The sequence below is a fragment of the Cebus imitator genome, unplaced genomic scaffold (assembly GCF_001604975.1).
Source record: "Cebus imitator isolate Cc_AM_T3 unplaced genomic scaffold, Cebus_imitator-1.0 Scaffold161, whole genome shotgun sequence".
NCBI classification, from domain to species: Eukaryota; Metazoa; Chordata; class Mammalia; order Primates; family Cebidae; genus Cebus; species Cebus imitator.
The window spans coordinates 1,997,650-2,014,004 of NW_016107476.1; the positions used below are offsets into that span (position 1 = coordinate 1,997,650).

Sequence of the window (16,355 nt, forward strand, 5' to 3'; positions counted from 1 at the left end):
TCTGGTTTATATTTTCTGTGTTCATTTTTGCTTAAATAAGCATGCATAACCAAATTTTACGTCCCTTACACAAAACGTAGTACATATATATTACTACTTCATAGTTATAGTTGTATATATAGTTATATATGTTGTGTATAATAGTTATATATATATGTTTATATATATAGCTATATATAGTTATGTGTGTGTGTGCATATATATATAATATATATATATAACCTTGCCGTGGAGATAGTGTGCATCCTTGCTTTGATCTTGAACTCAATAGAAATGCTTATTTCCCTTCTTAAGATGCTAGCTTTGAGATTGAAACATATATATTTATTGTGTTCATTCAGTAGCCATCCATTGCTATTTTCTTATGTTTTTATTAGAAACATGATTTTTTAATACCAATGGAAATAACTGTATCACTTTTCTCCTTTGACCTGCTAATATAATGATTTTTATTAATATATTTCATAATAATCATCTTTCGATGCCTGGTTATATATCTCACTTAATAATTATATTTAATTATTTATTAATGTGTATTTTATTAAGTACTTGATGTATGATCAAGTATCCAAGGACAGTTGTTACAAAATATATTATTAAAACTCAACACACATTAAGAATAAAGCTGATATGTTGGAGTGGTCACTTTGTTTAGAATTTTGTGTTGATACTTTATTCACAACTATAGGTGAAAGGTTTTATTTCATTTTTAATCACATAGATTGTAAATTTTCCATTTCTGTGTATTGGGTTTAAGTGGTAATGTTGTACTTCCTTTATAAAACAAATTTGGAAGTTTTCCTTCCTTATTTATTCTCTGAAAAAATTTACATAGCATTGAGATTATCCTGCTTTTAAGATTTTGCTAAATTTACTGTGTGGTATCATCTAGGCCTAGAGCTTTCTCTACTTTTTCTATGGAAAGTGCTTTATATAAACCTTTTTATATTTACTGGGTTCAGTTTTGGAAAATTGCTATTTTCTATGAAATAATTCATTTCGTCAATATTTTCAAATTTAACTGCACAGGTGTACAAGATAGTCTGTTAACATCCTATCAATATTATTCTTCCCTTGTCTTTGTGTATTTGTGCTTGCTCTCTTGTTTCTTGATTAAATGAGCTGCTGGGTTCTCTATTTTTTTTTCCGAGAAAATTGATCTATTTTTCTGTTATTGAATCATTAATTTCAGCTAGTTATGTTTATTTTTTGTTGGTTTAGCTATCCTTTTTCTAGTTTTTTGAATTCGGAATGTGGTGCATTAATTTTCATTCCCATGAATATTGTTGTTTAATGTTATAAATATACTTTTGATAGCTGCTCTAAATGTATTGCATAAATTTTTATATGTTGCTTTTATTGTCACTATTTTTCAGAAATTCTGTAATTTTTCCTTTTATTTCCCCATTCACCCAATAGAAAGATTTTATTTAATATTCAGGTGTTTATTCTCAATACTTCCATTTTTGGGAAACTCCTATTTTTTATATACTTTCAGTAAATTTTTGTGGGTTTTCCATGTGCACTTGAGAAGACAACATTTTGTCTAATCAGGCTGTATTGTTCAATATACATGCTTAACTTCATTAGTTATGTTGTTTGGTTTTTTAGATATTTTCTTATTTTTTATCCTGTCACGTATTAACAATGACTGACCTGTTTGTACTGAAGTGACGTTATTTCTCTTCATTGCCTGTGGCTTCTGTTTTCTATAGGTGGTTGCTGGGTTGTCTGGTGTATAGATAATATCCTTCTAACATATATAATATCATTGTGGTGAATTGTGGGGTTTAGTACTTGTGAGGTATTCCTGTCTCATATAATGTTTTGATATTCCCTACTGTCTTACTATAATCATTCACCTATGAAATCTCTTTTCCTATATTTTCATTGTTTCTAAATCAACATGTTTTCAATGTCTCCTGTATAAAGCACAGAGCTGGGTTTTGTTTTATGTGGCAATTTGAAATGTTTGCTTTTAATAAGTAGGTTAATCCCATTCCCATGTACTGATACTATGTTGAATCTCAACTCTGTCATAGAAGTTTATGTTATAATTACTGTATGTATTCTAAGGCATTTTTATGAGTTTTTTTTCTATTTGACGTTTCTTTGGTTTTATTTCTTTTGGTTTGTAAGAACGTGAATATCTTTGTTACAGTGTTTTCCCTTGTGTATATACCTTTCATAATGCCCTTAATTCTCTTCTTTCTTACCAAACTTTATTATCTGTTCTGTCAGTTTTAATCCTCAATATACCTAGAACAATAGTAATCAGCATTTATCATGGTTTAATTGTTTCTTTTGGTTACTTTATAATCATAAGTAATTTACACAAGAAAAAAGGGTCAAAAACTACTTTTTGCAAATTCCAAAAAGAACTTAAATATAGCAAACCTTTTTGTACCAAAGAAGTGTTGGGGCATATAAATAATAAAAAATAAAAATGTATTGTTCATTCATTGAATCTTTGAGTTTGAAAAATTTCGTTTAGTACATCATTTCCTGAAGATCCATAGTCTGAGATTTAGTGTAAATGATCAATTACACTGTCACCAGAGTTTACAGTGTTGTTATCTATCTCTTTGCATTTGTCTTCTTATTTGTCTAATAATTGTGAAAGATCTTTCAACTTTTCACCAGTATGGGCAGAAAATGAAAAATTCTAAATTCTCAACTATGTTCAACAAAAGCGAAAAGCGGGCTACAATGATGGTATTTTGTCTTCTTGTATGCCTTCTTTAAAGGTAATAAAATACTTTGGGTACTACAATAATAAAATTGAAGGATGACAGTTTTTTTCACTGTGGCATCATCTTTTTAAAACCTTCTGTTTTATTGTTAATTTTTAGCATAGTTGGAACTAATTGATAAGTAATGAATTAATTCCTAAAATGATAAATAGCAAAATGCTTCAGAACATAGAAAATGACAACATTTAAATTCCACAGTGTACCTTAGATTTTTAAAAGAATGCAACAGACCCATCTGGTAATTACAGACAGAATATTTTATCCTGATTTTTTTAAAAAAGTAAATGTCCTCTTTGTTCTTTGAAAGAATTCTAAGAAAGAATAAAATGTATAAAATAATAGTCTTCACATATAGTTAGGCCTGCTCAGAAAACAAACTAAAAACTAAAATTGGATCCAATAGACCTTGACGGCATATCAAGTGTTAAATGGATGGCATCTTTTAATTTCTATTACATATGCCGCTGTCTATGTTCTTTTCTCGGATTTCCCCTTTCTTCTCCCTTCTCCCATTTTTAACTGCATTACTTCTACTTGGACAGAACATACAACATTGCACACTTAGTTGTTTACCTATAGTCCCACCCTTATTTTAGTCTTAGCTCTAAAATTAAGTATGTGAAAGGTTTTCCATCAGTCTTTTACCTGTAGTGTTCCCATTTATCTATCCATTAGATGAAGCTCATTCTCCAGGACAGGCACTGGCAAATTACAGCCCATTAACTCCACCAGTTGTTTCTATAAATCAACTTTTACTGGACATAGCCACATTAACCCTTTTATGCAATTTATACTGTTTGTATACAGTTTCAGTGGAAGAACTGCGTAGTGACAACAGAGTCAACAGAATTGAGTAGGGTACAATGCCTAAATTATTTACCATCTGAACCCTTATCAAAAAAACATCTGCATACCTCTACCCTAGTATATTAATTTCTCAGGTCAGGGCACATACATACAGTATTAACTGAGTTCTTCTATGGGGAAAATTATTTTTGATAGCCTTGACACTCTGAGGTACAATTTGGCAAGACAAAAAACCCCTAAATTCTAAAGTCTTGAAAAATTTGTTCCATCGTTGCCTTGATTTGTATTTGCTTTTGAAAAATCTGATACTTGTCTAATCTCTTGCCCTTGTAAGATATTTCATCCTTCTACTGGAAAATCCTAAGGATATTTTTCTTTATCTCTCAAAATGCAGTAGTTTATCAGGATATGTCCCAAAATTGCTATTGTGGAGAAATTTTAGCAGGTACTAAATCCAAAAGCTCAGAAACAGGAAAATGAGTATATAAATTGTGGTAGAGTTACACAATGAATGAAATACAGAAATACAATGAGGTTAACTGCAGCAATATATAATGACATGGATGAATCTTGGTAATAATAGTGGTAAATAAAATCAAAGAAAGCCTGAGAAAATGGCATAAATATGACCTTTTTATAAAGGCCAAAAACAAGCAAACCAGATGATATGTATATGTGATAAAGCAATTTTTAAAAACAAATATATAATAAGAATTTCTGGATTTCAGATAATGGAGAAGTTGAAAACAAGAATTCAACAATTTTTTTTAAATGAACATGATTTTAAAGAGAAAACTTAAAGGAATACAGCAAATGAGCTTTTTAAAAAATAAATATCCTCCCGTGAAATACACTTTGGGGGTATTTTGCTAGTACGACATGATTACTTCTACGATGATAGCATAATAACCAAAGAAAGTTGAGTTTGAGTCAGCATAATACAAAAAAGAAATTTAAAAGAATATGCAACAAAAAAGTTTTTTTTTTTTTTTTTGATAAACAGGAAGAAGTAAACAAATAAGAGTGCTACTTAAAATAAACGGGTTCTACTCTTTCAAGAGTAGAACAGCTACTCTTGAAAGATGATAAATGTCAATCTTTAACATCAAGAGAAAATGCAACATTAAAGATGACCATATGCTATTAAAATTTAAAAATTCAAAAATAAGTGTAGTAGAAATGGACTGAAGGACCTAACTCCATGCTGTTCTAAAAGGTTTATACTTCTGCCAACATTTTTCAGCACTAATAAAGTGTGAAATCCTCTCACAAGACACTTCTTCCTCTCAACCGCCAGAATAAGAACATATGAAAGATCATTTTGGTCAAAAGTTATATTTGACTCTCTAAAAAGCCAATAGTAGCTATTATATCAGCCAGGGTACTGAGAGGATACAAATAATATGCTCAAAATAATTAATTATAAAGTATCTAATAAAGGGCTATTTATAAAGGTATGGCCAGGGAAATATCCTGAGACCTACCACAACAGGAAGGCTTTTTCACCCATTGGCTTAAAAAAGCAAGAGGAGGGAGTGGTTTCCAGAATTCCTAGAGAATAGCTATATAAAGACACCTGACAGTTCAGCCTTCAATAGAACAACACAATTAACCCAAAGTTATCCAGCAGGGAGAAAGTTGGTAGAATAAAATAACTCTACCCCACACATCTCCCACTGTCAGATCTACCATCACTGGCTGAGCCCACCTGGAAGCCAGAGGGCATGGGAACAGAATGGAAAAAAGTAAAAGGTGCACGTGGAGAGACAAATAAAGAGCATCAAGCACAGCACATTATGAGTCACCACTAGAAGAAGAATAATTATGTATACTACACAATTTAAATAATTTGGTTAATAAAAACAAAGTCAAGAAATATAGATTCACACTTTTAAGGAACATGTGCTGAAAACCCTATTTATTCATCCACAAATATTTATCAACCATTTAATATATGGCCCTTTACCAGAAAGTATACATACAGGAGATATATTGCAGAATTCCCACTCTAAAACTTCTTAGAAAAAGAAAATTTTTTTTAAAAAAGAGTACCTATAAAAAACAGCATATATGTAATTAATAAACAACAGAAATTTATTTCTAACTGTTCTGGAAACTAGGAATTCCAAAATCAAGGTGCTGGCAGGTTTGGTGTCTGCTGAAAGCTGCACTCTGCTTCAAGATGTTGCCTTGTTTGCTATGTCCTCCAGAGGGGAAGAATGCTGTATCCTCACATGACGGAAGGATGAAAGGCAAAAAGGGCCTAGCTAGCTTCCTCCAGCACTTTTTGTAAGGCACCAATCCATTCATGACAGCAAAGCAGTCATGGCTTAATTGCATCCCAAAAGCCCCATCTCTTAATACTACCACATTGGAGATTAGGTTTCAACATGAATTTTGGAGGGGATATATTCAAATCATAGCATGTGTCGTATTCATTTAAAAACAACAAGACACAGAAGCTCAGAAGAAAATAAAACCACTTTCAGAAAATGACAAATGCAGTAAATAAAGCTGTGGATTAACAGTCTTTTCATCATTATACAACTATGAAGGCACATCTACTTTGTGACCAAAAAAAGCATGTGAAACCTTTACTGCAAGCTGATTTCTTAATTACACATTTTCCTTATTTTCCCAATAATTTTGACATAAAGCTTGTTGTCACTGTCACTCCTAAGCACTTGATAACCACACATCACTTTTAGAAATTGTACTCTAGGATGCTCTCACAAAAAAGTTCCCTTCCTTGACTATAGGTTCATGCCTATAATCCCAGCACTTTGGGAGTTTGAAGCAGGCAGATCACTTGAGCTCATGAGTTCAAAAGAGGCATGTTGAAACCCCATCTCTACTAAAAATACAAAAAATAGCTGGGTGTGGTAGTGCATGTCTGTAATTCCAGCTACTCGGGAGGCTGAGGTGGGAGGATCACTTGAACCCGAGGCAGAGGCTGCAGTGAGCATGCAGATCATCCACTGCATTCCAGCCTCTGCGACAGTCAGACTGTCTGAAAAAAAAAAAAAAAAAAAAAAGAACTCCCTTCCATATTATTTGTATGTGTTTCACACAAGCTATTTTCTTAAGTATTCTGTTGTCTTACATCTATACACATTTTCGTATTAATCAAGCCACAGTGAATGACACACCTCTTCAGGTAAAGAATGGGTGGGTTTTGGAGAGACAATCCATGGGACACATCAGCTGACAGGGTTAACAATTAAAGAAGAAAATTTCAGAGATTATGTGTCAATTAAAGCCTGGACCCTTTAATGGCTGCCTTCTCATCCTTGTATTACTTCTCAACTCCCCTAACAGTGTTAGCTACACTTTCCCAAACAAATTTCTTTCACTGAAATCCTTGTCTCATTGTCTGCTTCTGTAAAAAGATAAGCTGTAAAGGATCCTACATTTCTTGCCAGCTTCTGCTCACTTTGTGCTTTCTTGTTCAAATACATTTCCTTGAAAGAGCTGGCTCCACCCATCATTTCCAATTCTATTCCTCTCATTCCCTATTAAATCCAATATTGTAAGACTTTCACCCCACCATTACTCAGAAACTGTTCCTGTCAAGATCACCAATGACTGACCAGAGCTAAATTCAATGATCAATCCTTAGTAATCACTGTTCTTGATGCATCAGCAGAATGTGGCTCCATTGATTACTTTCCCACTTAGTATTCTTTCTGCACTTGGCTTAGACTTCATCATACTCTTCCTTATCTTCCGTTTCTCCTCTACCTCTTATTATTGCAGGACCCTAGAGCTCAATCCTTGTATTCTCCTTTTTATCTACACCCACTTCCTTAGGGATCTGATCTAGTCTCATGGCTTTATATGTAGCCATATATATAGCCCAAGAACTCCGAAATTTACGTCTTCAGGCCAAATCTTTCTCTCTAGGACTCCAGTAAGAATACGGCATCTTACTAGAAAGCATACACACAAGGAGGTATACTGTAGAATTCCTGCTCTCAAACTTCTTAGAAAAAGAATATAATTTTTTTAAGTACGTATAGCAGTATATACATCCAACTGTCTGCTTGACATTTTCTCTTTGACATCTAGTGACTATCTCACATATATTTCTCACATATAACATGTCCAAACTGAACTCCTGATCTTCAAAAACACCTCTGCCTCAAACCCACTTCACAATCTTCTATGTGTCAGTTGATGGCAATTTCATCTTTCCAGATGCTCAGGCCCAAAATTTTGGAATCACCCTTGGTTCCTCTCTCTTATCTCACACTCTACATCCCAAACCCTCAGCAAATACTATTGGCTCTACTTCTTTAAAAAATCAAACAAACTGACTAATTCTCACTGTCATTTTTGGCCCAGATTACCGTTAACAGCTTCCTAACTATCCTCTTTCTGTTCTTTCTTCCATAAAGTTTATTTATAACATGCAGCCAAAGCAATTCATATAAAAATTATCTCATTTGCCCTGTTCAAAATCTTGCAACGTTTCCCCATTTCACTCAGAAGAAAGACAAAGGACATACAAAAACCCTGTGACCTAGCTCCTTATTACTTCTCTAATCTCGTCTCTTAAGTTTTATTCTCCTGTTCTCTCTCTTCTCTAGACTCCATAGCACCCCTTAAACATGCCATACATGTTCTTACCTTAGTCTTTGTACTAGCTATTCCCACTTCCAAGGAACACCATTTTCCCAGATATCCACACAGCAAACTCCTTCATTCCTTCAAGTCTTTGCTCAAAATTCACTTTCTCACTGAGGCCTATCTTGGCCTTCCTATTTTAAAATGCAGCTACCTCCCAACCCCAGTAGTTTCAATTGCCTTAACTTGGTCTATTTCTAAAAAATTTATTATCTACCAACAAATCATATACCTGAGTATTATGTTTATTATCTGTATCCCTGTGCTACAAGTAAGTACTGCAAAGATAAGGCTAAATGCCTGATGCACCACTTGCTGATATCCATTACTGCATGTTCCTAGAATCAAATAGAACCAGAAATGTACTCCTATAAGACACAAATTCAATTCAATGTTTGGAAGTACTCCTTAGCTCAATAGATTCCCTAAAAACCATGAAACAGTGATGTCAATGCCATAAACAGCTGTTGATAATATCTACAGTCTCAACAGTTACAAAATATTCTAAAGTATCTTAGATTATTTTAATGTTATTGTGTAATGCTCAAACTAAGATAATTAAAGATAAACAAATCAGATGGTTTCTTTGTTGTAGATCAGATTATGACAAAATCTCTTTCGTAATGCTGGCATAGAACCAGCAATATCTCACAATTATTTGCAATGTTATTAAAAGTTGAATAAGTGATCATTTTGAGGTATGTTAAGTGAAAGTTTATCTGTTTTTAAAATGTCTACATAATGGTGAGATCAATATCCTTTATCAGAATATATTTCATAATAAATTTTTATCTAGTAAACTACGGTGTTTTCATGAATTACCCTGCTATATTTTCAGCTTTCTTTTCAGTTACCTTCCCCACAATACCAGTTAAAAAGATAATCTTTTTTAATAAAAAAAAATTCATGTTCCTAATTTTCTGGAAACTTTAAACATGTAAAGATATTCAAAGTAAATCCAACCTACATTTGGGTAGCTGATACCATTAAAATCAGTCAAGAAGAGGCTAAAACTAGCATCAAAGGATAGAAGTTCTCACAAAAAGAACAAAAGGGAAAAACACACACAAAAAAAAACTACTCTCTGTGGAGACAACAAGCATTTACCTTATAACTAAGATGATAACTTACCCCATTACTTATATTCAAAGCAGCCCTACTTAAAAGAGTATCATTCCCTAAAGTAGCACTTTTCTGTAGTGAACTTAATTATTCTGACAGCATCTTTAAACTGTATTTACCCATCCTTTTGTACTCTTTTCTTTGAAAGTACTATAGATTATTTTATGACACCACATACTTTCAACATGGAAGTAGCAAATTCAAAACGAATTAGGAATAAGTAAAATAAGAAATTAATTTTCTATTAAGACATAATCTTACAAAAAATTTTGTTGGGTTTTACTTTGTGCTTTAATAATTCACAGAATGTTAAGCTGCTCATAGTTTATCTATTGTTCTTATAAAACTCATCAATCATGTATGCTTCCCATTTTCAACTTACACTACATTCTTAAGTATGCCTGACAAGTAATACAGTTAGTAAGACAAAAATCAAGCCAAAAATATCCTGCTTTTGATAAATTTATTTAGACATAGTATTTTGGTTGTAGAATAAGCCAAAAGAAACTCAATCTAAAAAAATGTTTCAACTATCTAAAACAGAATTGGCATTCTGTAATCAGATTATCCCAAACCAAACAAAAACCTACCAGCAGATTAATATATCAGCTAACAACCTATTATCAATATTTACCACTAATAGTTGATTCGAATAAACCCATCATGTTTTCCTGGCCATCCTCGGAAAGCATAATCACCATTATGTCTCACAGCTGAATGGGATGAACATTCAATAAATAAAAATACAAAACACATGAAATATATTTAGCAAACTGTGAATTATAAACTATATTCAGTAAGGATGACATATACTAATCAGGTGGCCAAGAGATTCCATTTTAATGGCCAGCATTGAAGGTGGGTCCGTGTAGGTATAAGATTAGAGTACAGTGTCTATATAAAGTCAAGATCCTTGAAGATGTACGTCCTCAATGAAAAAGTGAGTTTTTAAAAATATGCACCGTGGAGGCAAATAGATAGCATCTATTTCAGCCTTGGTTTCACATAGAGGAAACAATCGTTCCCCCTGGGAACTTTGGGCCATTTAGTAGATATCATGCTACTCTCGGGAATGAATTTTCCCTGTATACAATGTCCAAAAAAACTATATGCCAAATTTTAATTTAAGTTGGATCAGGGTTACGAGGGCCCCAGAAACATACTCTCTCCCTCAAAGAGCAGGGGTAAGCAAAGGAAGGCCCAAAGGCTAAATCTAGCCCACCACCTGTTTTTGTAAATAAATTTTTACTGGAACACAACCATGCCCATTTGTTTATGTATTGTCTATGGCAACTTTCATGCTACAAGGCAGAATTAATTAGTTGTGACAGAGCCTGTAGGACCAACAAAGCTTAATATATTTACTAACTGGCCCTTTAGAGATACCTTTTGCAGACCCCTATAAATGAATGACATACTTACTGTTTACTTTTAATTTATTTATATTATAAAACGATAATTATGTCATTTGTGTTTGAAACAAAACAAAATTAATTAAAACAGTGGAAAACAGTATCCTATAAATTAGAGGTTGATCCAAGAATAAGAGTACTGCTGAACTTTAGATTAAGTTAAGTGCTCATTTTAAAATTTCAAAAGTCAAAACCTGTGGTTTCAAGGATAAACATGGTGATAGTTTAGTTCTGAATCTCCCCCATTCTCCCTGGAAAAGAAAGGTAAAACAAAAGGAAAGCATGGGGAAACAGGATTAGGTGAAAGGAAAAGAAAATTACATTTCCAGAGAAATTAGGAGGGTAAAACAAAAATTCTTCACAAACTCCAGATTAGGTATTAATGTACAAAAATCAAGTGAACCCAAGACAGCTAAGCAGAAGCAGCCACAAAAATGCAGACATGACAATGAGAAAAAAGTAGCATAGAGGAAACCAATGGTAGCAGATCTCCTCAAAACTTACTACACCCATCCTTACAAAAAATAAAACAAAGTAAGGGGAAGGAGTGCCCTAAACGTGAGAAGAGCTATAATTAAAACAAACCAACAAAAAAGGCAAGAGTGACTTTAAGACATGTAAAGAAAATTTACAAAAAAACCAGGAATCACAAAGCAAAATCGAACTCTCTCCTGTATGCAAAAAATACATTTTTAAATAAGTGATTCTGAAACACTAAACAAGAATAATAATAATAATAATAAAGGGATGGGTGAAGGTATACTAGGAAAAGACTGACCAAAAACAACAAAACAAGGGCCATAATATTAGTAACAGATGAGGTAGAATTCAGGTCAAGAAAATATTAAACAAATCACTTTATAATATTAATACAATTTATAATAAACACATAACAGTTATTAATATCTATAATAGCAATGTCTATAGAACATAAATTCCAGAATATATAAGGAGAAATAGGGAAAACAGACTAACACTTTAAAATTTTACTTCAACTTTCACAGCAAGATAGATCAAGAACAAAAAATACTAAGTCAGTAATAGAAGGCCTAAACAATATAATCAAAAAGTCAATTTTATAAATTATATATTGTCAAACTCCATACCCTGATATTATTGAAACTTATCTTCTTGTCAAGTACTATCATATATTTATGAAAACTGAGTCACAAAGAAAGTTTCAATAAATTTAAAAAGTAGGAATAATACCAACATTTCCTAAGCACTAAAATAAAACCAAAACTTAATAACAAAATCAGAAAACAAAACTGCCTTTCTACATAGAAAATCTTTAACTTTTGCTTAAAAACTCCTGGGCCCATCTCAAAAGTTGGAATAACTCAGCCACACATGTACCTCAACATTATCATGAGTCTGTTATGACAGTAACATATGTAAGCAAGCTTATTCAACGCAGCATTGCTTATTAACCATCACCCTCCAATATGTTCCCATCGATAGCCATTCTCTTCTTTTTACTTCTATTTTCTCAGTAATATAAGAACTAAGGTCATCAATTGAGCGTGATGATAGAGAAGGAAGTGTTGGAAACTTGAGGAGAAAGGAAAAGGTATGAAATAGTCATCCAGGATTGCTGGGAGAGAGACCAAGCTAGACTAGCAGAAGATCCAGACATCATTAAGTGCCAACATGACATGAGTAATTATAAACTTACGGCTGGATAAGTACCAGACATCATTACGGAACAACTTGAAAATGGTAATTATGAAATTTAAAGCTGGGTAGAGTTAGAAGTATGGACAAAAAAGAGTGAAAGATCATGGAAAAACGGATATGCTCCACAGACTAAAGGCTCTGGTAAGGTCAAAGAATTGTCACAGTGTGGGTACTAGAAACAGTAAGCTGAAGAGATCAGTGGAACTTGAAAAGATATTTCAAATGGAAATTATGGAACTCATTGTACTGGAATAACAAGGTCTAGAACGTAACAATGGAGAGGGTGGCTTAAGGAGGATGGAAAACAAAATCTTTGGTAGATGAAGACATTGACAGGCCAGGTAGGAGAAGTATTTAAATGCGTAACTCCATCATAAATATTTGCTTTATATACTTGCTTTATATATTCTGGACACAGTGACAGTAAGCCAGAAGCTAAATTCCTCAAGAAATAACAGTCGTCTGAGAGCAAAAGATGAGTGTAGAAAGGTGAAATAATAGGTGATATATTCTGATGATGTAAGAATCAAAGCCGGGCAATTTAAAGGAGAAGGGACTGAGAATAGAGTGGAAATGGCAATAAGAAGTAAAGGGGATATGTAACCCACTTTCAACCCAGCTGTACTGAGGATATGTAAACAAAAACAGCCATCACTTGAAAGGACTGCCAAGGGAAATAGTGGAGTACTTCCTCTGAGTACACAAGTACTCTCTTGCTAATGGTGGTCTGCAAATGAGTTTTCTCATTAAGACTGCACAAGGACTCTAAATAGTTGTATATATAGTTGTCTGTACACAAAAGAGCCAATAATTTGAGTTCATAATACTGGCCAGAGCCAGAAAAGAGTTATGTTCTTGAATCTGAGTAACCACTATAGGGTATATATTTGGAAACAAACCAAAAACAATAAAAAGGTTATCACTGTTTTGAAATGTTATAAACAATTCAAAAAAAAAATTAAGTACCGAAAAAAAAAAAAAGGAGTAAACACATAGTACAGAAAATCACATGTAGATTACCCTAGTGACCTTCATCTTCACGTAACAGATAACAATCTCTTATAGAAGCCAACAGACTATCCTTGAGAAGTTTTCTTTCAAGAAGTAATACATTCATAACGATATAGCAATAAGATTAGAAATACAAAGCTGAAAAATGAAAAACCCTGAAATCATGCAATGCATAGTAAAGAGACTGGGTTAGTTTCAGTCCTTGGTTTGCAAGTAAAATCCAAAGAAATAGCACCACCTACTGGAATTTCGCATTTTTTTAAAAAATTCACAAATCTTGGAAAATGAAGCTAATATGTAAAATTTCCCCTCATTTGGTTTAAAAGCTTAAAAAGTAAATGATAAAATCTAACATAATCAAAAAAGCTTATATTAAAAATTATTAATTCTCAGCTCATAATTTCAATCTCAAATAACTCACCATTTTGACTAAATTCATATGAAGATTTTATTAAAGATAAAAACATTCCCAATCAATAAAGAAATTACAATTTTTAAGTAACTCACAGATATGGTATTCCTGTATAACCATATATTGCAGAATATCCAAATATTATGATCATGACAACATCTCTACTATCCAACTCCATAATATGTGCTGAATGTCCCTCCACAGCATACTGCTGACCATGTCCAAGAACAGTAGGAGTTTTTGTACTCCATGACTGACTATGTATGTTAAAAACCCATAATTCATCTGTGACATTGCCATCATTTGTTTCAATTCTGCCTCCATACATAAAGATGTTTTCCTGTAAATTAAAATATATATATTAATAGAAAAAATAATGTTATATTTTAACAACACATATTAATTTAAAATAAAGGCTAAACTTAAACATAAAACTTCAGTAATTGCTCACAACATGCATAAGGCATTGTTTGTATTTGTAAAAAGTAATGAGAACACATGAATAATGACAATTAATGCTTTTATATACGAAAAGGGGGAAACAGTAAAGCTTTCAAAAATCTACTTTAAAATATTTTATTTAAAACTATTATATTATGTAGTCAATTAAGTATACTTTATGATACAGGAAGAGAACACTAAACTACTGCTTTAAGAATGGAAAATGCAATAAGGTAATAAAGAACTTAAAATTTAAGGGTAAGGTAATCCTGTAATAAAGAATAATGTACTCCTCCCATATAACTGAAGAGTAACAAACTAAGTAGCTCATTAATATTACTCACAGTCTTTTCAATATTTGAATCATCTTAGTCCCTAGTAGTTACATTTGAATTTTACCATATATTTGTACTGCTTTGTGCGATTCTCAGTTGTTCACTGTTTTCATCAAGTGCTCTTCACCAAAAAGGCATATCACATTTGTGCATCACATAGAGTACACCTCTGTTACCATTTCTAATGGCTATGAACAGACACCACATGCCTTCAGTTCACCTTTGGTAAATCCTTGCAGAACTTATAAATTATGCAAATAATTTCAAATGCATATGATGGAAATAAATGGTACTTGATGTAAATTATCATTATTTCTAGAAATGGAAGAAAAGCTGATAAAAGGCATTTAAGGAAACCGACAGCTAACATTATACTTAACAGTGAAAGACTAGATATATTTCCCTAAGGTCACGAGGAAGGTAAGCATGCCTGCTTTTACCACTTCTATTCAACATTGTACTGGATGTTTTAGCTAAAGCAAAAACTAAATAAAGCCATCAAGATTCGAAAGGAGAAAGGCCGGGCGCGGTGGCTCACGCCTGTAATCCCAGCACTTTGGGAGGCCGAGGTGGGTGGATCATGAGGTCAATTGATCGAGACTATCCTGGTCAACAAGGAGAAACCCCGTCTCAACTAAAAATACAAAAATTAGCTGGGCATGGTGGCGCCCGCCTGTAGTCCCAGCTACTCGGGAGGCTGAGGGAGGAGAATTGCTTGAACCAGGGAGGCGGAGGTTGCGCCATTGCACTCCAGCCTGGGTAACATCAGCAAAACTAAAAAAAAAAAAAAAAAAGGAGAAGTAAAATATTTCTATTTGCAGATGACATATCCTGTATATAGAAAGTCCTAAAAAATTTTTTAAAAAACCTCTTAGAGCTAATAAATAAATCAGCAATATTACAGAATATAAGATCAATGTACAAAAGTCAGTTGCATTTCCATACACTTGCAATGAACAATCCAAAAATGAAACTGGGAAAATAATCACATTGACAAAAGCATCCAAAACAATAAAATACTTATGCATAAATTTAATAAAGGAAGTCCAAAACTTCTACTCTGAAAATTACAAAACATTGTTTAAATAAATGTTTAAAAGATATAAACAAATGAAAAGACATCCCATATTATGGGTCTGAAGACTTAACGTTGTTAAGATGATAATACTCTCCAAATTGATTGTTAAAAGGATAATACTCTCCAAGTTGATCTACAGATTCAACACAATATCTATCAAAATCTCAGCTGGCTTCTTTGTAAACATTGACAAATGGATTCCAAAATTCATGTGAAATTGCAAGAGATGCAAAACATCAAAACAATCTTGTAAAAGAACAAAACTGGAGTACACACACTTCTCGAAAACTTACTGCGAAGCAAAAGTAATCAAGACAGGCTGGGTATGGTGGCTCATAACTAATCTCAGCACTTTGAAAGGTCAAGGCGAGTAGATCACTTGAGGTCAGGAGTTCGAGACCAACCTGGCCAACGTGGTGAGTTGTTTCCACCTTTTGGCTATTATGAGTAATGCTACTAACATTATTCATAACAATCTCTACTAAAAATACACACACACACACACACACACACACACACACACACACAAATAGCTGGTGTGGTGGCAGGAGCCTATAATCCCAGCTACTCAGGAGGCTGAGACAGAAGAATTGCTTGAACCCAGAAGGCGGAGGTTGCAGTGAGCCAAGATCACACCACCACACTCCAGCCTGCGTGACAGAGCAAGACTCTGTCTCAAAA

General features: G+C 33.2%; 1 protein-coding gene across 1 annotated transcript in view; it reads right to left on the bottom strand.

Annotated features, from left to right (window-relative positions):
* The window catches only part of ATRNL1 (attractin like 1), an 829,354-nt gene that overhangs the window by 747,026 nt on the left and 65,973 nt on the right, over window positions 1-16,355 (bottom strand). The window contains 2 exon segments of the mRNA XM_017543810.2: window positions 13,916-13,932; window positions 13,934-14,160. Coding sequence (XP_017399299.1) covers window positions 13,916-13,932; window positions 13,934-14,160 — 244 coding nt within the window.